Source organism: Spermophilus citellus, assembly GCF_964194105.1.
Source record: "Spermophilus citellus genome assembly, chromosome: 6".
Lineage (NCBI taxonomy): Eukaryota > Metazoa > Chordata > Mammalia > Rodentia > Sciuridae > Spermophilus > Spermophilus citellus.
This window is the reverse complement of record NC_138187.1, coordinates 143,118,845-143,142,292: the sequence shown is the minus strand read 5'-3', so window position 1 is coordinate 143,142,292 and position 23,448 is coordinate 143,118,845. Positions and strand designations below refer to the sequence as shown.

General features: G+C 32.6%; 1 protein-coding gene across 1 annotated transcript; it reads left to right on the top strand.

Moving 5' to 3' along the window:
• Nucleotides 1–761: 761 nt before the first annotated feature.
• On the top strand, nt 762–18,197 carry RGS21 (regulator of G protein signaling 21; the record flags this gene model as incomplete). Its single annotated transcript, XM_081300352.1, has 3 exons — nt 762–831; nt 4,558–4,724; nt 17,994–18,197. The coding sequence occupies exons 1-3, from the start codon at nt 789–791 to the stop codon at nt 18,195–18,197; spliced, it is 414 nt and encodes a 137-aa protein (XP_081156478.1). The 5' UTR covers nt 762–788.
• Between the last annotated feature and the right edge of the window lie 5,251 nt (nt 18,198–23,448).

Below are 23,448 nucleotides of genomic sequence, written 5' to 3'. Positions count from 1 at the left end.
TATTTATTAAGAGGAATGATGCATTTGCATTCCAGAAAGTTTATATATGAAACCTAATTTATTATTTTAACATCACATTCCCCCAAAGTATACCTTCCTCAGACAACTTAAGTCTATAAATTTTTGACTGCTTTGGAAAAGACATTACTCTGTCCTGACAGATTCCTAGATTTAAATAAATCAATCTAGAATTTATTTAGCTTGTATCAGTCTAAGGAGAAGTAAAGGCTGACTCAGTGTGGGGCAAATATCCTGGAAATACTACATTCAAATATTTTTTAAGATCATCAGATGTTAAAAAAATCTTAAAAATTTTTTTGAACTTTTTCAAGGTGCATAATTTTTAAGTGGATAGTTTTGTGTACTGTGAAAACTTGGAAAGTAATTTAAAGTTCTTCATTATAGTTATCAAAAGAATTTTCAAGGAATAAAGCAGAGTAATGCCACCTAAATTTCTAATCATAGTTAAGAAGAAATTCACTATTACTCCACCAATATTGCTCTCATATTTTTTTAGAAATAAGAATTTACAAATGAATAGATTAGTAAACAATTTCTTGTTGTCAATGTACATCCTACTTCATTGTTGCTATAGCTGTCCACTGTGAAAAAGCATATGATTTTTGTTGACCTTTTGCTGTTTGATTAATGGTACAAAGCTCATTTTAAATAATGTGGTTCCACAAATATATATAACTCAAGTATTAATATAGGTTACAGAATAAAAAGATCACAATGCTATTGTCAAGGGTAGATGTTGTTTCTACAGGTCACCAGCCACAGAAGCAATGGCGTGGTCTGAAAATATGGACACACTTTTAGCCAACCAAGGTAAGATCCAACTAATAATAGGTTTTAAAAAAAAATACAATAATCAAATGTTAATCATTAAACTCTGAAAATGGCAGGCATAAAATATGATCAACATTTGAAGTATATATAACTCCTAAAAGTGACAAATTCAAAGGCCCAAGGTCAAAGTCCAAAAGGAATTTACTTGGGTCTAAAATAAGTTTATAGAAACTCTAAACGTTAAAACAAAAGGAAAAGTTCAAACAACAAATAAGAAGTTTCCCAATTCTTCAACCTCATCAGCATTTGATGTATAGAACAAGTGCCTGTCTTTGGGACCAGTGGAAAAAAACATAACCAACTATCAAAAAGTTTAAAACTTAAATGAATCCCTTTATTTTTAGCTAAAATAAAGGTTTTTTTAAATAAACATTTTAACTAAGTTATTCTTATTTTTAGTAAATACAGAAGCTTTAAATGTGTGTATTTTAATATGTATATGTGTGAATATTCATTTATATTTAACAAGAAGTTTAATAATATAATTTTGGCCAGTAATAAAATGTCCTAGTTGTTGACATGAATAAGTATATACAAAATAGTCACAAAGATATCTACAACTTCTGTTGTGTTACACATAATCAGCTTTTCAGCAGTTCTATCTCATCCCAGGGAGGGAAAACGACACTATAGACACATATATAGAAAATATTATAACGATATATTGTTTGTACTAATCAAATGATATTTCCATCTTAAATTAACTAAAACAACCGAAGTATTTGAAAAGTTCAAAATTACATGATGAAACTGAATAATTTCTTCACAGCTATTTATTCATATATGTTAGATTAAATTACATGAATCTAGATACTCTGAATCTATCATTCTTAAATAATTAAATCCTAAAATAGTGTGAAATAACATAACTCCCAGAATCCAACTAAACATGCATTAAAGATGTTATGGATATTAAGTTGCATTTTTAGAAGTTTTGAATGCTGTGCTTCTTTTTCTCTTATGTTTATAATGAATGTGACAGATCAGGTTTGCTAAGAGCCTGGTCAAAGTGTTTCTGCTGGTTGTGACTTGCTCCACAGGCTGCAGGCAAGAAGGATTCTACCCAACGGTACCACAGACCAAGGCAAGGAGAGACAGCCTTGAGATGAAGACAAATGTTTCCATCTGCATACCCCCTAGGTTTTCATAGTTCATGCATTAAAGAGCAGAAAGTTCGAATTTTCATCATTTGATTTTGCCTTTATAATACCGGAGAAACAGCAAACTACACTTGCTTTTAATACTTGAAATGGCTGAGGATTCATCAAGTTTCCTAATTGTTTTTGTCAACCTGAAAATCAGTGTGCATAGACTGAGCATATTCCTTCCTTACTGTATTTTTCTCTCCCTATTGTTGACTTATTCCATTCAACACCCACCAATCCATCCATCCTGTAGGGTGCTCTCAGGTAATGATTTTAATTGTATGTAGCACATTATTCCAAAATCATTTGGCATCTTCTGAACATTCAAATTGCATGTACGGAAGGGAAAAGTAGGTCATTTAAGTATTGTGTCCAAGACAGAGATAAATAGCACGTTTCAGTTATTTAAGTTGCTTATTTTGTTCTGTTTTGTGCTAAGCCAAGCCTTGGAAGTAAGAAAGAATACATTGTTAGTTCAGAGTAGCCCTTCATTAAAACTGGAGAACAGGAGAAAATAATAATAGTTTCTTGATCTCTAACTTCCCATCTCTCATCTAAAAGGAAGCCTTTAGATAATTCTCATAAGGAGAAAGTTTCATCTGCCTTAATGATGCACATATAAAATATTGCCAGGCATTAATTCACAAGATTCTTTCAGTATTATTAAAGTAGACTTTATTCTTTATATAAAATAACTTTCAGCATAGATCCTGTTTGGATCTCTCAAATGCATCATTGTTTAGACCACATTCAGAGAAAATTCTAATTGAGTGTTACTAAGATTTTTATAATCTAAATTTTTGTCATAGCAATGTGTAGTTAATTGAATTTTCATATAGTGCTCACTTATTAATGACATCCACACTCTCCAATATTTCTGCTGAGAATTTTAATTGGTATCTGGAACCTTTTGCAATGACTTTTTTACTCCAACATTATTTCAAATAATTTTTAAATGTTAAATCTATTTTTAATCCAGTGATTTTAGACACTTTAATATTGCTCTGGAAAAAATATTTTCTGTTCTCTCTTGCTAAACTTCCCTTTTGCTTCCTACTGGCAGCAACCTATAAAAAACTGGTGTAGTCCCCTTTCTATTAACTTTTTTTATTATATAGTTATTTTCTCTGGTCAACTTTTTCCTATCCCCAGATTCTCCATAAAATTTAACCTCTCCCCTACATTGGAACTTGAAGGATGAACTCTCAGCCTGCAGGTAGAGAAGAATTGCTTTGTGCACATGCAAAGGGGTCCTCCTGACAGGTGAAGGAGAAAACCACCCATATTTTGGAAGGCAAATTCCTTTGAGTGAGAAAAGCTCTGATGTACATTTTCCTCTTCAGAGAGCTATAAATCCTCACTGAGAAATGGTGATAGTCCTCAGAAGAATGAAAACAATGATACTGAATAACATGACTTTAACACACTAGCTTACTGTGGTCAACAGAGGGGATCTGAATAAGATTGTTCTAACCTGTTAACTCTTAGCACATTCTTAACTGTACTTGGCCCTAAAATATTTAAGAAGAATTGCCTTCTCAATTGAGCTCTAGATATACCAAAAAGGAATATTTTGGGATACATTTTGATAAGAAAAGCAGAGAAGTAAGGGTCTAAAATGGTTTTTCCAAACTTAAATATCTATAGGAGCATGGAATAAGGATGTAAACTTGGCTGGAGATAAGGTGCTGGGAATTGGGAGAGACATATAGGGATAATAGATCACAAGCTGTGATTATGGTTATTAATTTTTTTAAATGCATATACTAGCAAAGTTAAAGGAAATTAACCTGCAAAGAAATGGACCTATTTGCAGTTCTTAGTCTAAAGTTGCCAGAGAAATACATGCACAGGAGTATACCTGGAAGCAGGAGAAAAATACCATCGTAGGTACTGAGAGGGAGATTGGGAGGCATCATGAGTATTGTGCTTAAAGCAAGTTGGAGAGCCCCACCATTTGCCTCAGAATTAAAAATTACCTATCAGGAAATAAACAGAAGAAGGAGCATTCACACAAAATACCTTACTAGTTACTTTCTTGGTTTAAAGATATTTGTCCAATCTATTCTTCCCACACTAATAAAGACCAACATTGCCTCCTTTGCTTTAAGCCCAAACCAACACAATTAATATCTTACTATCAAATTGTGTTTCGTCATCAATTCACAGTGACACAGTCATTCTTACTCTAAAGTTACTGTAAGAGTGTTGACTTGACTTAGGGCAGTATGTCTAAAAAGCAAAGTCTATGGGGTCTCCTATGAAGAAACCATTAAGACCTGCTCTTTAACATAACTATTCTTTTCAGATGTAGAAATAAAAAGTACATATTTTCTTTGTTAATGGCGTTAATTTAAAGAATATAAATATTTTATGTCTCTGATAACTGATTGAAAATAATGTTTTCTAAAGTTAGGAATCAAAACATACAAATGTTATATTAAGTGGGATGATAAACACTTGCCCCTGAATACTCAATAAATGCTCAATACAATGTATTTATATTGCACATATTATTGCTATGTATCATATTATTCAAAAGTTCTTATATATTTTATAGCTGGTTTAGATGCTTTTCGAACATTTCTAAAATCAGAGTTCAGTGAAGAAAATGTTGAGTTCTGGCTTGCCTGTGAAGACTTCAAGAAAACAGAAAGTGCTGAAAAAATTGCTTCCAAAGCCAAGATAATTTATTCTGAATTCATTGTAGCTGATGCCCCTAAAGAGGTGAGTGAAATACTTCAGGACAATGAAGTTTCATCCCCTAAAAATCTGCTGCCAATTAGAAGCAGATTAGTTTAATCCATCTAAAGGGTAATCAAATCATTGCTATGCATTCAAATAGAAAATGTCAGTAGATACCAAAGGAAGTTCCTTAAGATGATCCTGTCTTTCAACGACTCAGCTAACATTTCTCAAAACCTACTTACTATGTATAGATGAGGCTTGACCAATATTTCTATCTCCATGGCCATACACAGGGTTTTGAGAAAGAGTGTCAAATATCTCAGGTTAAACAGCTGAAGTCAATATGACAAATATCCCATTTTAAAAAGCTGTTGGACTTGCCGTGCAGTTTCTTTTTTCTTTTTGGGAACCATGGAGTTAAAAGGCCCATGTGGCATAACATTTTGAGTACTTTCTTCAAGAGTTAAAAATTGCCTACTAGCCAACAGTATAAAATTTTTCATTTTTAATATCTTAGAAGTCCATTTTATGGCACGTAATACTATCTTACTATCGAATGGAGGGGTTGTTTACTTATATTTCTTGGATGGTGAAAGTCTAAAGTGTAAGGCATTGTACCCAATGATCAGGACCCAACTGTCTACTTAAAATCAGAAAAATGGAGAGGGCCTTAGACAGAAGCCTAGACAACTCAGAAAATAGGCCCACCAAAGCATTTTATGTGTGGAACAACCTATTTATATTTGAATTAATTTCCAGCACCAATACTATGATCAAACATTTCCAGATACTCTTTTCATCTTAACTGAAAAGGTTAAGCAATTTGTATTTTTAAATTTCTTTAGATCCCTTGCCAAAGATATCATGTAAGCAAAAAGTTTTAAAGCATAAGCAGCAAGCAAACAGGAAGCTATGTTAAACTTCAAGCACTACACATAAACTCAGGAGATCTGTCATCTTTCCCACAGAGGTAAAATACTCAGATCCTTAGAGGTGATAGTTGCCATATTTTCTGACCCCGGATGAGGATTCATGGTATGAGAAAGATGGTTGTACTTTTGGGGACAAAGGGTAGATGAGATGAAATGCAAACACCTTCATAAAATCTAGGGCATAAAGTTATCATATCAGTAGTTCAAGTTTAAGATGGACATTAATTACTGCAGACTGTATTGGTCTAGTTTGTCATTAACAAACATGAACCACTGAAACAGGGCCAGGAATTCATGGTGGAAAAGGAACTTGAACTCCTGCAGAGTTATTTCAACATTCATTTCCGAGTCACCATCTAAAAATCAATAAATAATTCTGGAAAATTGAAAATGTAGTATGTAAGTTTTGTCAAGTTGATTAATGTGCCATTCCCTAAAAGGCTTTGAAACTACCCCTGAAAATATTCTATCTTGTGATATCAGTTCGAAAGCCATTTTTTCTTCTTTATTAATCCATCTTAAATTAACAAATGTTGCTTTGGAAAAGCATCATCAAATATCATGTAAAAATGTAGTATTTTAATTGCAGGTGAGTTCAAAGTTATAATATATAAGAAATTATTTTTTTTTCTAACCTTTCCTTCCAAGGTAAATGCACACCATAATAATTTAATTAAATAGCATAGTTATATAGTTATTATTTTAGGACATAAATTTTTCATAGATTTTTATATTTTACCCATCTAATTAATTTCAAGTAAATAAAATATAATTAAATTATGGCTTCTTTTCAAGTAATAAATTGTCTCCTTGAAGAATCTCTAAACATAGACTGTCAGATATGACAAAATTCATTGGAAACAAATCATGTCTTTACGTACACACACATATACTCATTCTCTTTCCTATTATTTACTATTCATTGTTTCTAATTCAGATTATTAAAGAGAATTGCTTGCTATGTTTTATACCAATTGCAATCTTTGAAATATTTTTCTACAGTTTATCAGTTTTATGTGAGATACAACACAGCTGTTAATGTGCTTATACATTAAACTGATGTTTTGTTTGTCTCCACAAAGAAGTCACAGAATAAAAGGAGAGATTGACAATAAGACAAGACAAACATACAATGGAATATGTGATAAGAAAATCATATTTAAAATCCATTATTAGCACTAGGAAAAGAGTGATTAATTTTACCTGGAGAGTTGAAGGACAGATTGATAGCATGGTTCCCACAGGTAAAAGAAAGATCATGAAAAACAGATCATGTTTTACGAAGAGAGCAAATTAAGAAAGAATATTTCAGACTGAGAGTACACTGGTTAAGTACCAAGGTAAAAAGACACGCTAGCATGTTCTATAAATCATAAGTATTTTTATATTGCTAACCCAAGCAGAGAAGGGGGTTATGAGGTTAGGAAGGAAGCAAAAAGTGAAGATAAAGACGTGATGGCAAATACTCTAGGTTCATCTAATAGGCTGACTTGACATGATTAGATGATAAATTTGATATGAAGATTGGAAGACACAATGATTTTCATAGGTAGAATATTAAGAAAAAATTCATGTAAAATAGTCTCCATTTTCTATATTCAATTATTGTATAGCTTATTCTTAATTAAAAAATCAAAATTATAACCAATTTCATCAGTAGAAAATCCTAAAATAAAGAACTGTGACAAAGTTATCCAAAAATCTATTAAATTCCATTTACTTTCCTTTTTAACTTCTTATATCTTTGCTGCCTTATCTATAAAATTGCTAGCATAACTTGATTTTCAATTGATTACAATTAGACAGTTTGCAATTGGACTATACTAAACTTACTAATAAATTTCCCCTATTTATAGACTGAGAATTTTTATGGTTATCAGTTTTTTGCCCTACCAGGCAGAGACTGGATACTTAGATCTCTAAGAAAGGAACTAATAATTTCACTATATTTATGGCCTCTCCTTAATACTATGACCTTCTCTCTGGATTCTATATTAGGGAATTTTTATGATATGGCAGAAAATCTGAAGTTTAGCAATGCCTAGACCTGGGTTCAAATCCTGATGCCTCACTTGCACATAATTTCCTATAAAGCTATTTCACCTCCCTGAGCCTCGGTTTCCTCATCTAAAAAAGTATACAAACCCATCCACATAGAAGAGATGAGAATGAAAAACAAAATAATGTGTTCAGGGTTTATATCAAGCATAATAGTTTTTTTTAATGTAATCTCTTTTTTCTTTAAAGTCCCTATGTGCAGTATTGAATTTTATAGACATGAAAGCAGCCATTAGTTAACTTCTATGATCATTTGAAGACAAGCACCTTTAAATGACTTCATAAAAGTAGAAATCTAAACATCAAACAAAATGTTAATAAAACAGCTTCAGAAAAAAAAAGTGGGAAGAAGCAACTCTTACAGTCAACTGTACCTCGTTAGGTTCAGGAGAAAATGCTGCAGGAAAAATCTACTGTGACCCAGGTATTTTGACTAAGTGACTAGAAAATGAGAAAATTGTTAACTAAGCAATGTAGTTTTTTTAAATTGTCCCTCCTCTATACACAGAAAGAACCTGGGAGTTGCAAAGAAAACTAGAATTCTTAAATTTGCACTCATTCTTTCTTCAGTTTAGAGCACTAATTTCATAGGATTTGGAAATTCTCAAGAAAATAATATTACTTAGTTTTCAGAAAATGTTTATCTTAGAAAATTTAAAATAATATCTTCATACTCACGTAAGACATGGACATATTTTAAATTTTATAATGTATTTATATCCTCATTCCTTTACATTAAAAAGAAAATTGGTCATAAATGATGGAAAATGTCATTAAAAAGAAAATAATTTATGTTGATTGTCATTCTGTGTGATTAGAAAATAATATCAAAATTGTATAAATCCAGGACTTGGGCATATCTCAGTGGTAGAGCAAGTACTTAGCAAGTACAGGGTCTGGGTTTAATCCCCAGCACCAAAATAATATATATCTATAAATCCAACTTCATATTATCACCAACTAGGAACAACTATGTTGGTAATTTCCCAAGTCAAAAAGTAGTATAAAATGTTTAATTCTAAGATGTGTTAAATATGAGTGCATAATAACTCATAACAAAGAAAAAATTGTAGTCATAAAGAAGATAGCTTAATGGATCTGTATAGAACACTTTTAATATCAGTGCCTGACTTCTTTAATTTTTAATGAGGTGCGATGTTATTTATGGCTTAATATTTCATTTACCATCAATAAAGGCTTATTCTATAATTATTATTCACTTCCTTCTAAGATAGAAAACTCTCCATGAAAGGGAAGCTCAGTATAGGCAAAAAAAAAAAGATAACAAACACATAAGCATAACACAGTGGTTTTACTAGGCAGCTCTCAATAAGGAAATATTAGAAGATAAGTAGAAACTACAATTTGCCACAGGAGAAACTTTGATCTAACTGGGTTAAAAAATAAAATTTTTAGAACTAGGAAAACGGCAAAGCCACAAATGATTAAGTGCAAAAAAGAATGAAATTGTTCTTCTATCTGGGAAGGATATAATGATGGAACAGTACTGAGTCAGGATATTGAGATCTTTTAAATAAGGTTATATTTGAAATTGAGACTTCAAGGAAGAAATAGGTATTTGAATTGTTGGTTGAGAGAAATCTATAAAAATCAGCACTTAGAAACATTTCCTGCTTTACTGGTAATGCCAATTTGTATGCTTTATTTCATTTTCATATTTTTCCTTTGCATTCTTAAATGCCACTCACTTCCTTAATGTGTTCAAGTTCTTAGGAGTCTCCGTCCTACAAGTTACTGCTAGCCCAGAGTTCATGCTCAGCTATGGTAATCTTTTCTAGATATAACAAGTTTGCTTATTATTCAGTTTCTAAATTGTTTATTAATGATTAGTTTGTCAATTATCTCCTAAATACTGTGCTGGTATAGCTGAGAAAAAAAGATGGTCAGAGTCACTGACCATCTAGTTGGAAAGATTCCAGTTTTTAAAAAAATAAAACTTATGGTGGGTGTGGTGACTCATGCCTGTAATCCCAGCAACTTGGGAGGCTGGGGCAGGAGGATTGCAAGTTCAAAAGCCTCAGCAACTTAGCAAGACTCTAAGCAACTTGACAAGACCCCGTCTCAAAATAAAGAGGACTGAGATGTGGTTCAGTGGTTAAGGGCTCCTGGAATCAATTCCTGGTACCAAATAAGTAAATATCACAACAAACTGTCAGGAACATTGTGATAGGAAAATACAAAGCGAGGTTGCATTTGTGACAGAGAAACCTAAATCTAGGAGATCAAGGAATATGTCTCAGAAGAAGTGATTAATAAACCTTGACAAAAATTTGGCAAAGGACGAGCCAGTGCCTGAAAGACAAGCCCAGTTGTGAAAGAAGCTGAGTACTGGGTAACAAGAGCATAAATCAAGGAAGCTACACCTTCTGGATCCCAAATATTATACATTCTTATTGATTCCATTTGAAAATAAAAGGATCTCTTTAAAAGGGAGAGAGAGATAAAAGAAAGAGGGGGAGAGAAGAGGGAGGGAAGGAAGGAGGAAGAGAAAGAAAAACAGAACTAAAAAAAAAAAAAACTGTAATACCTGCACAGTGCTTTTACGTGGACTACCTCATTTCATTATCACATTCAGTATCTTAGGACAGTATCACAATCATCTACATGTTGCAGGTGAAAAATGAACTGAGCTTTAGAGATAAAGTGATGAGCCCTGCAGTCATTAAGATCCATGGGGAGGGAGGCATTCCATCCAGCTTTTTAGTTTCGAATTCCTTTCCCTAGATCTACTACTTATTTCCTGGTGTTAATGACACAGTCTGGAAACCTTGAGGATTATGCTAGTGGCCAAAGCATAAAATTCTCAAGTCACATAAAATCTACGTTTCTCTAAAAAGCCTTCTTCCTCTTGTCACACTCTAATCTGTTCTAACTTCTTAGACCATGAAGCCAAGGTTTAGGCATTAGGAGGAAACAAGTGTCCAAAATACTTCTTCTAATAATCTATAGTATCATTTGTTCCTCAAAAAAATGATTTCTGCATTTCAAGTCAAAACCAAAAAGCTCAGGTGTTCTTCAAACTTTCCTATGTCTCTGGGCCACTCAGCCTTGGACCAGCAGGTTGGGGTTGGTGAAGGAAACCAGTCAATCTGATTTCACTTGAGCTGCTCTGGCAGACCAGTAGCTTGCATATGGCTAATTTTAGCAATCTGTATACATTACGATTTTATACATGCCATCTCCTTTATTGCCATAGAAATTAAAGAGGCATCTGGTTTCTGTTTATTCCCTTCTTTGCTTTGACTACTTGTCTAATTAATCAAGGTGCTTCGTAATTCTATTTCTTTCATTTTTCTTGCCCAATTTAAGTTATTAGCACTATCTTCCAGCTTGGGTCATCTATTTCTGTCACCTATCCCCATGATAACAAACAGATAAAGTTCTTGTGCAGGGATGAATTTATTCTAAATGTTGCAAAACTGCTATTTTTAATAGACACCTTTAAGAACATATTTCAGGACATTCATTTGCCTTTGATGATGTCAAAAATGAAGTAATACTAGAAGTGTTAGTGGTGATTAAATAGAATTAGGCAACCAAAAACATGATTATAGATGGCTTTAATTTGAATAGTAATTTTTCAGCTCTATTGTGAATGAGGTCTAAGATGCTGCCTGCTCCATCGTTGTGAGGAGTTTTACTTATGCATGCACACATCCTTTGCATAATGATCATCTCCTGCTACACTATACATTCTAAATGAGGAAAGACTCTCTAATTTGAATGTGGGAGCACAATTGAGAACCTTTCATTCAAATTATGTAAAAAATATATAAAGCACAGTTTAGGGTCACAGGAGAGCCAACAGGTACACTTGAAAAACGTATTCCTCCTGTGAAAATAATTTGTTGAAAGCCAGAAGAATTCTAAGAAGCTGGTGTAGAAGAAAGAAATTTGGCTTGCATAACTTTCAGTTAACAAAACCACATGAGTATTAAATTATTCTGTATCTTTATAATAAAAATGTCTTTAAACAACTACCACAAATATCATTCAGTGGCAGTCATTTTAATGCAATGGATTGTTGTCAGCGTCAGCTGTGTCGAGGCCTTTTCAAAATTGACAGGATTTAAAAGCCTCTAAATGGCTGTGATGACATCTCAGCTGTCATTTCATAAGAAGAACAATCCTGTGTCTTATTTTCTGAGATTGGCAGTGTGGTGGTCTCAGATTTCTAGGATAATTCATGCCCTTTTGAAAAAGAAACTAACATAATATTATGTTTCTCAAAGTCCTTGAAACTAAAGAGTATCCAAACAGAATACAAGCATCTTTTTATGTCTATATCTATTTACTTTTGTGTATATTTGTGTATATGTGTGTGTATATACATGCATATATATATATATATATATATATGTAAAACTTTATTTCATTAATTGACTTGACCTTCAGCCAATGCTCAGAACCTAATAGTCTGAGATGTTCAGCAAAGTTTAAGGATTCCAATAGCTCCCAAGAAGCTCAGGAAAGCCTTAGATCAAGCAGTGGGGAAGTCTGCCTTTCTGAGAAAGTCAGAGGGTCACCTTCTGATAGTTTCCCACCTTCAGCACATTCCAGGCTCATAATCTCATATGTCTGACTGTTTGAGGTAGAAATTTATCCAAGTGCCTTGTAGCTGAACTGAACCAAACATCACATTTGAGATTAGTGCAAAGTTAGAGACTCAGTTCACAGATATGCTCCCCAGAGTGACTGTAGCAGAGGGATAGATAGGTAGGTAGATGATTAGTTGATTGATAGATAAATTTCAGTATCCTAACTTTTCACTCCCCCCCCCCATTACTGAAATTTCATAGAGTCAAGAAGAAAGGATCCAATCCCATAAGTTACCAGAATTGACTTGGAAGGAACATTTAACTAAATTTGTCACTTCTCTTAATGGAAATATCTTCTTGGACTGCATTTCCTCTCTTACTGACTCTCTTTACTATTTCTTTTGCTGTTCCTACTCATAAGCTAACGGGCACTATAATGAACAGAGATAGTCCTTATTCGTTTTCAGCTTACTCTGTCCCAGTCATCTTCTTCGATCTTATAGCTTTAAAGGCCACCTCAAATTTGCCACAAATTGAAAGCTGACTTCTGACTTTCTGTTCAAAACATTTTTCTTTCCAAGTCTTCTCCATCTTTATTAATGCAACTCTATTCTGCATTATTCTGCCTAGGCCATTGGTCATCATCTGATTCTTCTCTTTCTCTCATACCCCCACATCCAATCTATCAGCCCTATATTCTTCAGAATATTTCTAAGATCCAGTCATCCTTACAGATTTTCTCCATTTCCCCAGCTCATAAGTATTAAATAGCAAGTCCCATCTACTCTACTTTCTGAGTATGTTTGCAACACATTCATTCCTGCAAAGTGACTACCATCCAATGCATTAGTTTCCTAATGTTTCTTCCTTATATCCAAAACTGTCTGTTGTTCCACAACTTGGGAGCCAGTGAATTTTTAAAAAATATGTGTTGACATTATTTACTTATTTAAAATTCTCCTCAAAATTCTCAAGATAAGGACAACATGTCTTAACAAGACCTATAAGGGTCCTACAGTATCCAGAACCTCCACGCCTCTCCTGAATCCTGCCTTTCTTCTCCTCAAAACCCACCAGACTTCTTCTAGTTCACTATCTCATGAGCAAATCTTTTGTTAAATATTTCCTATTCATAATATTTCAAAGGTCAGTTTAAAATCTCACTTCCTTTGGAAAGTTATTCTTCCAGAAAGTTTTTTCCCCCCTTTGGTTGCTTTTTCAAAATCTGAATTCTTGATTGATGTTTCATCTTAATAATCTTTATATCTCAGATCCTAGCACCATTCTTAAGCACCTACTCAATTAACATCCCAAATGAATAAAATCAGGAAGAGTAAAAATAAAATGACCAGTTTTCAGATATAGTTAGATTTTTTTCCCAAAAATATGGTGATAATCTTTTGAATCATCTTACAGTCACATGTGTGATATATTTAATATAAGGTAACCTGTGATGATAGCACATTAGGACTAATATTTGATTTTTAAAACTTAACTATTTTATGATTAAAATAATCTTTGGATATCTTTGTGGCTGTTTTAGAATTAAGGTTATTGTTCAAAATATTTTACTATCAAAGAACACTACGTTCCTAAACACAAAACAAACAAACCTAAAAACTAGAAGGAAAAGACTTGGGACTGAACATGGAGAATGAATATCTGCTCTGCTCACATTTTTGAGGGATGTGGAGAATAAGAGTAAAAGAAGCAGAGAAACAATAGTAAACCAAAGACAGGATGAATCCATCCTGAGAACTATTAAATTGCCTTTGTAGTGACAAGTTTTCTTTCTGTGAAAATCATATTAAATACTTAACTTTAACAGAAGCTTTTGTATCCAAATCTGTTTAAGCAAGAAATCAGATTTCTTGAAATTTTGAAATCAAAATTACATATAATGACAAGAAAATTATAATAACTTTTCTTCTGTGATCAAGTAAGGCTTCTTAGAGAATATTCAACTCAAGATAAATCATTCGGAAGAGGAAAATTTGCACAGTTGAGGTGAGAGGGAATTTAGATGATGAAAGAGTATGAACCACAGTTTAAGGTGAAACAGAGTAGAGCAGCTTTATGAGGACCAGTAAGAACAAGTAGGAATTGGTTTGGGAACATGCTAAAGGTAGGGTATGAACACTCTCAAAGCCAAAATAAAATATTTACATTTTATGTCACAGAAAATAATGGGTTTCAACTGAACAGTCATATGATAAAAGTGATATTTTGGTGAAATTAATGTAGAAAAACCATCCACAGTGTTGAGAAAGGAAAGATGTTGTAAAAAGAGGTAGCAGAGAAATGATAAATTTAATAGTTTAAGAAAGAGGTTAGTTGTAAAGGCCTCAAATGGAGAAATAAATTGATATGAGGGCTGGGGTTGTGGCTCAGTGGTAGAGCACTTGCCTAGCATGTGTGAGGTACTGGGTTTGATTCTCAGAATCGTACAAATAAATAAAGATATCATGTCCATCTACAGCTAAAATATTTTTTAAAAGATTGATCTGAAAAATATCGCTGAAATTTCAAGATGAAAGGCACAATTTTAAACACATACACACACATTTAATAAGAGAGCAGGGTAAAAAGAGGTGTCAGAAATGATTCCTATGTTTCTAGCTTGAACAACTTAGAGAAAAATAATGACATTTATCTAAACATGTGGGTGTGATGTTTTGTCACTGACATTAAGCATAATTGCCAAGACATATTTTCATAAAACTACTGATTATCTCCTGGGAACAGTGTATCTGCTCATCATTTAGCTATCAATGGCTGACACCAGCAGTTGCTTGCTAGGAAAACAGGCATTATCAGAAAAACCAAAGGATTAAATGAGAAGCTCAAGTTGAATATAATTCAATAATAATAATATTATTATGTTGACATGAATAGTTCTCTTTAAAATTTAAAAATTATTTTAAACAAATATACAACCATTCATTCACCTGATTTATACAGCATATATTTGTTGAGTCCTTACTGTGTGAGGCATGAAAGGAAAGATGTTCAAAATGTAAATATCATCTAAGTAACACAAAAATCCTTTGAGAGGTCAGAAAGTACAAAAATCCACAAGTAAACTCCTCATGGTATATATTATTCTAATTCAGCCTTAGGGAGGGTAAAAAACTAATGTGAAAAAGGATGACTTTCAGTTAGAAAGGTGTGGAAAATGTTTAAAAGTAGAAAAATACATGAATGTGTCTACTTTGGTAGGAATATATGGTACCCATTGAAGAAAATGACTGTATACATTAGAATAACATTGTAGAAGTCATGAATGCCAAAATCACAGGTTTGGACTTTTTAAATAGGAAATGGGGGCAGGTAGTCAGTGCAAGTGGTTAGTCCTGATGATGATGATAATAATAATAATAATAATAATAATAATAATAGCTATCACTGCCACTGTGTAGCTGGCACATGTTGGTCCTGCTTTTAGTGTAAATTCCCCTGATGAGCACCTAAATGTTAAGTTGCTATATTTGTCACTAGGGAAAATATAAAGTTAAATCACAGATTATTATATTAAAGAATCAAACAATGTATCTAAATGAAGAAATTTATTCATTTCCATCTTTTTTCATATCTCCATAACAAAAGATAGGTTTATTAAAAAAAGGCTGCAGTAAATGTTTAAAAATGACTACAAGTTCCTGGTAATAGCCACTATTCATTGATTCTCACTGTGAAGGAAGCACTGTACTAGGTTCATTACATAAGTTATTACCCTCCTTCACTGAGCAGAACTTTTATGTCTTCCTATTGCATGCAGTAGAAAAATAAGGAAACATTGCCACAGCACAGACACACTGCAAGTCCTGGCTTAGATCTCCTTCACCCCACAGGACTTCATAGGATTTCCCTTCACCCACATTACCCTCCAGCCATCAAGGCACAGTAGCTCTCGAAATTAAATTATTTCTTGCATCAGGACTCTGCATTTACAGAAATGATAGTCCTCAGATTCTTAGAGAACTGTCTTATTCTTAGCCTTCAACTTTAAATCTAAAATACTACTACTTGTTTTGTTACTGGTTTTCTTCCTGCAAATAAAGGCAGGGCATTTAATCTCAAATAGATACTCATAAATATTTGTGGTACCAATAAATGGATTGATCATCACATCTTAGTGATTCATGAAATATTAATATTAAGGATAAAAATTAAGGATGAGAAAGCAGAGGCTCAGAAATATCAAGTTCACTCTCCTTAGGTCATCAAGATCATAAGTGTTAGAGGACAGTTTGATAATGATCTCAAAGCCTCCCACTTCCTCGAATCATCTTCAGGAATAAAGAAGGGGGTAATTCATTCTAGGTTTTGAGGCCTCTCAGGGAGGTTCAACACTTTATCTGGTGCATTAATGAAGGACCTAAGAAGGTGATTAAAGGAATAAAAGTGCAGGTGTGTTCTTGGATCCATGAGTAACTCAAATCCCTAAAGAAAGAAAACATCTGTAAGCAGACAGTGAACTCCAGATGATTCTTTTCTAATTAATTTTTCTTTCTTCTTTTCTTATTTATAGACCAATTAAGTATTTCTATAGTACTTATATGATTTAATCCTTTAAAATACTTTAGATAGGTTCTTTTACCATGTTCTTTTAAACCATGGAAATTGAAGACAAAAGGAAATTACAGAAATTTCTTCAATCACAAACAGCAAGTTGGTAGCTACAGAGGGAATTGATTGTAGTTCCTTTAACCACATTTCAATGCAGCATATAAAACAGTCTTTTATAGCCTTTTTTATTTTACCAGACCCCCAAATTTTAGCATTTTTATAATCTCCCCATTTTGCCCAAGAGATGTTTTTGTTCTATTCAAAAATATTTATTGATTTCCTATTATATCGTAGGTATTCTGCTAAGTGCTAGGAAATGGAATAAATAAGACACAGAACCTGCCTTTGGGGAGATTTTATTTTGACATTCAAATCTCAAATCTCCTCTGTTCTTGTGAATAGTTTTGGCTTACATTAGTTATCTTAGATAAAGATTTTCTGCTTTTGAGAACATATCCTGGAATGTATGTAGAGTTAGGAAAGTATCTTCACAAGGTTTGGGGCATTTTACATATTTGCAGGTCAGTAGTGTGTTGCAATGGTCTATGGAGTCTATTAATCTCAGATAACCCTGATGAAGATAAATAGATATAGATATCTTTTTATATAAAATATTTTAAATATATATCAATTTTATATATACACATATATTCATTTTGTGAATAGTATGAGAGTCAATGAAAAGGGGGCTATTATTTGGTCCATTTTTTCAAACACAAAGAAAGAAAAATTGGAAGGAAAAGAGAGGTTTTGGGGAACTGTAAGGGGAGCCATAGGGACTGGGAATGTAGGACTCAACCTACTAAATTCTGGTTATAGTTCTGCCTACAGAAAGTACATTTTAGGGATTTAGGTCAAAGTACTAGAAAAAGAAAAGGTAACTAGGAAAAGAAATTTAAATGATAACTACCTTGTTTGCTTTTTCATTTTGCCTTTTTAAAAGGATAATCTCAAAATAAGGCTTTACCTTTGTTTCCTGTCAATGCCACCCCCTCTCAAGCTAGGAAAATAATTAAACCAAGCATGTGTTCTGCATTCCAGAAAATGAACGCATGACCTTTCTGCTGTTTTGCATCAGATTAGTTTTGTGCTTGGAAAAAAATTCAAATAATATGTGTAACTACCATCTGTCCAAACCATGTATTCTTTGATTAAACTAATCTAATGATATGCAACCTTATTTTCCACAGATTAACATTGACTTCAGTACCAGGGACCTCATCTCAAAGAATATTGCTGAACCAACAACCAAATGCTTTGATGAGGCTCAGAAATTAATCTACAGTCTCATGGCCAAGGATTCTTTTCCTCGCTTTCTAAAGTCAGAGATTTATAAGAAACTGGTAAATAGCCAACAGGTTGGAAATCATAAAAAGTGGCTCCCTTTCTTGTGAAGAAGGTAAAATGATAACCTAATCACTATATTTCAAGCCTAAATGTTTCAAATGTACGATCACAATACTAATTATTTTAGGCTTTAGAATACATTTTTATTCCAACAGAATATTTTTATACACCAAACCTAAATTTCTAAGTCATTTGTTTAGAACTTAGTCATTTTATCAGGTACTTAAAAATCTCCTACTAGAGAGTACAGAGTTTATAATGATAAATATATTTTAAAAATCATAATACTTTTATGGCATTATAATTTCAAGAAACTATATATCTGTCTGTTGTAGAGTAAGAGTCTGTTAAACACCATATCCATGGTTTTAAATGCCATTTGCATTATTCAAAAACCTCACTTCTATAAAAAGTGAAATTTTGGACCAAAACACAACCTTCCATTTTGTGAATTTGTTTTCTTTCAACTATTCTTACCTATTTCTTATAATGTAATGGTCATCTAAACATCTATGGCTCTCAAAGTACTTAAAAAGAATTATAAGAATGTATGCAGAATTACAGGTATGTCCAATAGCACTAGGAGCCAAAGCTTTTCAAAATACATTCCTTGAATCAATTTAATGGCATTATATAGGCTTTTGTATGCAAAGAGGTTTGAGAGTGAATATTCACTTTTTCATTTTAATAGGAATATAAAAGAAAAAAGTACAATAAAGAGCATGGACAAATCCTTGTATGGTGAACAATGTAGCCCATTCTTAAATTTTAAAAATGACATTTTTAATTTAAAAATCAAAAATTTTTAAAACTGCAACATTATTTATTCAATTATGGAGCTAAGTACCTATTCACTCATTCAGCACTGGAACTTGTTCACAAAACTAAAATTTTTAAATTTTTATTTTAAGGTTTTCCAAAAATTGTTCATTTATATAAATGTCCCATATGAGTATGGATAACTTCCTGTTGATATAAGAAGCTATAAAAAAATCAACAGATCTTGCATGTTTCCATTTTATTTGCACAGATTTATTTATCTTTATTGCTATTTCTATTTTGAGATTGAACATTTAAAAGCTGAGGAAAAAATAGAATGTCTTACTTCATGTTTCCGCAAACTATTCATTTGATAGACAAAATTTTGCCTCCCCTTCATCATGGAAAATAAACATTTAAACACATGCAAATAGAATATTCCCCGTACATTTGCAAGTTCTTTAAAGCACAGCATAACTCAAACTGGTTGTGAAATATTTAGTGTGCATTTTTGTGCACTTAGGGGAAAATAGCGACGCATTTCTCAGCATTTATTCTGGAGGTTCCAACCAAAATTTGGTCTCTGTTTAAATGGGTAAGTTTTAATTATTCCAAAAAATGAAATAGAGTTTTGAAAATAGACAGGAGCCTAGAAATTAAAGTCACATTTCCACTTTTGAACAGGGAAAAAAACACACACACTGAAAGCTCAGTTATTTCTTCAGATCATGCATGGTAAGTGACAGAGATGGGAAAAGCTGTGACTTCCCCACCTTGCCACTGAGGCTCCTTGTAGTGACAGAAGCTGTGTGGTCCCCTTTCCTATTCAGAACTCTGCTGAAATCTGGAATCCATTTTCCTACTCATCCTCAAATACTCCGTAATGATCCTTTCATTTATTATTGGAAGTGTCTCTATATAAATAGCTGGTAACTTCTGTCTTATTATCATAGAGTGAGATTTCTTGGTTAATGATTGACACTCACATTTTCCATAATGATGCTGAAGGAAGTCACAAATATCACCTTCACCACTAGAAGCAGTAGGTGTTTGATAATACCTAAAATGGAGCAGTTGTCAAAATGGTTTGTGGAAAATTGAATGTTAAATGACCTCTAATAGAAATCCAACCAAAGCCCTTCAATATCAATACCTTTCTCTTATCTCCTCAACTCACTCCTCATCCTGAGCGATGATTCTAGATCTCCCAATTTAATAAATTAGAAAAGAAAGCAATTAAAGGTTTTTGGTAGTGAAGATTTTTCAGAAAAATATCAGCTGTAGCTCTTCCACGTGTGATTCTGTTCATGTCTCCCTCTACATGCTTTTATTCCATCAGTTACTATCATTCAGTGATTTTATGAATGAAATTTAACATTCAAGATTAACTTGCAAAAGATGAATAATAATATTAACATTCCTGAAAATGTATTTTAATATTCAATGATTCTGTAATCTCATTTTCTAAAATGCTTCCATTGACTTTAAGAAAGGAACCACTTACATTAAAAAGCTAAACTAAGCAGTAGAACATCAATAAAATTGTAATGTATTAAGTAGAAATAACCTTCAAATTATTGTTTTTCTCCCTTAGCTGTGTTTTTTTTTTATTTTCTGACAGTTATCACAGAATGTTTTAATGCAATTTACATTCACCTACCACTCGCTCAGATCTAAAGTTAGAAGAAATATTTCTAAAAGAATCTTATCTTCTTTAATAATTCATGTGGAGCTACAATCCATAAATTTCTCTGAAATCCTTTTGAATTAGTATATCAAATATTAATCATTTCATCAATAATGGCTTTTATATTTATACAAATATAGCTTTTTATATTTGTCTTAAACGATCTATTTCAGTCTCAAAACAAAAATCAAGAGTTTTTTGGTTTTTTTTCTTTTTTCAAATATTCATTATAAAAATCTAAAACCTTTAGGGCATTACAGATGTAACCTAGTCTCCAACTTACTTTATCTTCCCAATCTTGCTTCTGTTTTTATTTTTATCTTATGTGTACAGTTCATTCCACTACCTTCCATTGTTTTAGTTACTATTCTCTACAATATTACTGAATATCTATGGTGTAGCAACTTTATGTATTCATAGTATTCTTGATGAGAATACATGTTTATTTAATAAACAATTAAACATTTATTTAATAAATGCGTTTTTTCCTCCTTTTTAGCATCCTTTTAATAAAGCCTTGTACCATTTGGCCTTTAAAGCACAGTAACATTCTGGGCCATAAATTTGAGAACTAGTCTATGTTTCTTTTCTAGAACTTAAAAAACATTTCAAGTGCATTATCCAGGACTTGAAATTTAGATTTAATATTCTTTCCTTTTGTCTATATGAAAACTGATTAGCCAGTATTCCTAATCATATAGTGATAACATAAACAAATCAATTTGAATCATTATTGGAAAACTGAAGAGACTCATTCTTAAAGTACAAAGGAAATTTTACAAAGAAATATCTTTTCAAAGCAAAAACTTACAGTTTGGTCTCAGTATCACTAGTCTTCTCACCTTTATTATTATTTTTTTTATTGGTTGTTCAAAACATTACATAACTCATGACATATCTTTCATACATTTGATTCAAGTGGGTTATGAACTCCCATTTTTACCCCAAATACAAGTTGCAGAATCACATCAGTTACACATCCACATTTTTCCAAAATGCCATATTAGTGACTGTTGTATTCTGCTACCTTTCCTATCCCCTACTATCCCCCCTCCCCTTCCCTCCCATCTTCCCTCTCTACCCCATCAGCTGTTGTTCAATTCTCTCCCTTGTTTTTTTTTCCCCTTTCCCCTCACCATCTCTTATATGTAATTATGTGTAACAATGAGGGTCTCCTTCCATTTCTTTACAGTTTCCCTTCTCTCTCCCTTTCCCTCCCACCACTCGTCTCTGTATAATGTTAGTCTTTCCCTCATGCTCTTCCTCCCTGCTCTGTTCTTAGTTGCTCTCCTTATATCAAAGAAGACATTTGGCATTTGTTTTTTTAAGGATTAGCTAGCTTCACTTAGCATAATCTGTTCTAATGCCATCCATTTCCCTGCAAATTCCATGATTTTGTCATTTTTTAGTGCTGCGTAATACTCCGTTGTGTATAAATGCCATATTTTTTTATCCACTCAAGAAGAGGAATTGAAAAATTATGCCCAAAACTAACAGCGGGAGGTATCTCAGTAAAGGGGGAGGAAAATAACCAAAAAGTAAAAACTAGCCAAACTAAAATAAATAAATAAATAACCATGACTGGAAGTACAAATCATATTTCAATTGTAACATTAAATGTTAATGGCCTAAACTCACCAATCAAGAGACATAAGCTAGTAAACTGGATCAAAAAAACGAATCCAACAATATGCTGCCTTCAGGAGACTCATATGATAGGAAAAGACATACACAGGCTGAAGGTGAAAGGTTGGGAAAAATCTTACCACTCACATGGCCCTCAGAAGCAAGCAGGAGTGGCCATACCCATATCGAATAAAATCAACTTCAAACCTAAGTTAATCAAAAGGGATAAAGAAGGACACTATATACTGTTAAAAGGAACCATCCACCAAGAAGACATAACAATTATCAATTTGTATACACCAAACAATGGTGCGGCAACGTTCATAAAACAAACTCTCCTCAAGTTCAAGAGTCAAATAGACCACAACACAATAATTATGGGTGACTTCAACACACCGCTCTCGCCATTAGACAGATCCTCTAGACAAAAGCTGAATAAAGAAACTAGAGAACTCAATAACACAATCAATAACCTAGACTTAACCGACATATATAGAATATATCAACCATCATCAAGTGGATACACGTTCTTCTCAGCAGCACATGGATCTTACTCAAAGATAGATCATATATTATGCCATAGGGCAACTCTTAGTAAATATAAAGGTGTGGCGATAATACCATGCACCATATCTGATCATAATGGAATGAAACTGGAAATCAATGATAAAAGAAGGAAAAAAATTATTTATTTTTTTACAAAGAGTTTATCTCTATCCTTCCCTGCACATTCCCTACATAACAAGTTCACCCCAGTTATATCTAATATTTTCCTTATTTACTTTCCAACCACAAAGTCATGTAACTTATTTCATGGTTATGTCAGTAATTTAAAGTGAACTCCTTTTACAACTACATAAAAAAGATGGGATGTTGTCACAGCAGTAATCAATTATTATATGAATATTCACATAGACTGTGATCCTTTTATGTTTTGTTATATTTGCCACTGCTTTTAATGGGAAACCACCAGAAACAAGTATTGATATATTTACTTTACTATGTCACTTCAGAATTTTTTTTTGTATTTTATATACAATTATTGTTTATATGGTATATTAAAATATATGATATAATTAGTTGTAATAATAAATGAACAAATACTTATATATTTCAAAGTATAATAGAAGGTGGGAAATAACATTTTTAAAGAACTTTTTTTAAGAAACCACATTATATTTTTTCTCCTCAGTTTGCTTAAAATTCAACAGTAATGAAAAAAAATA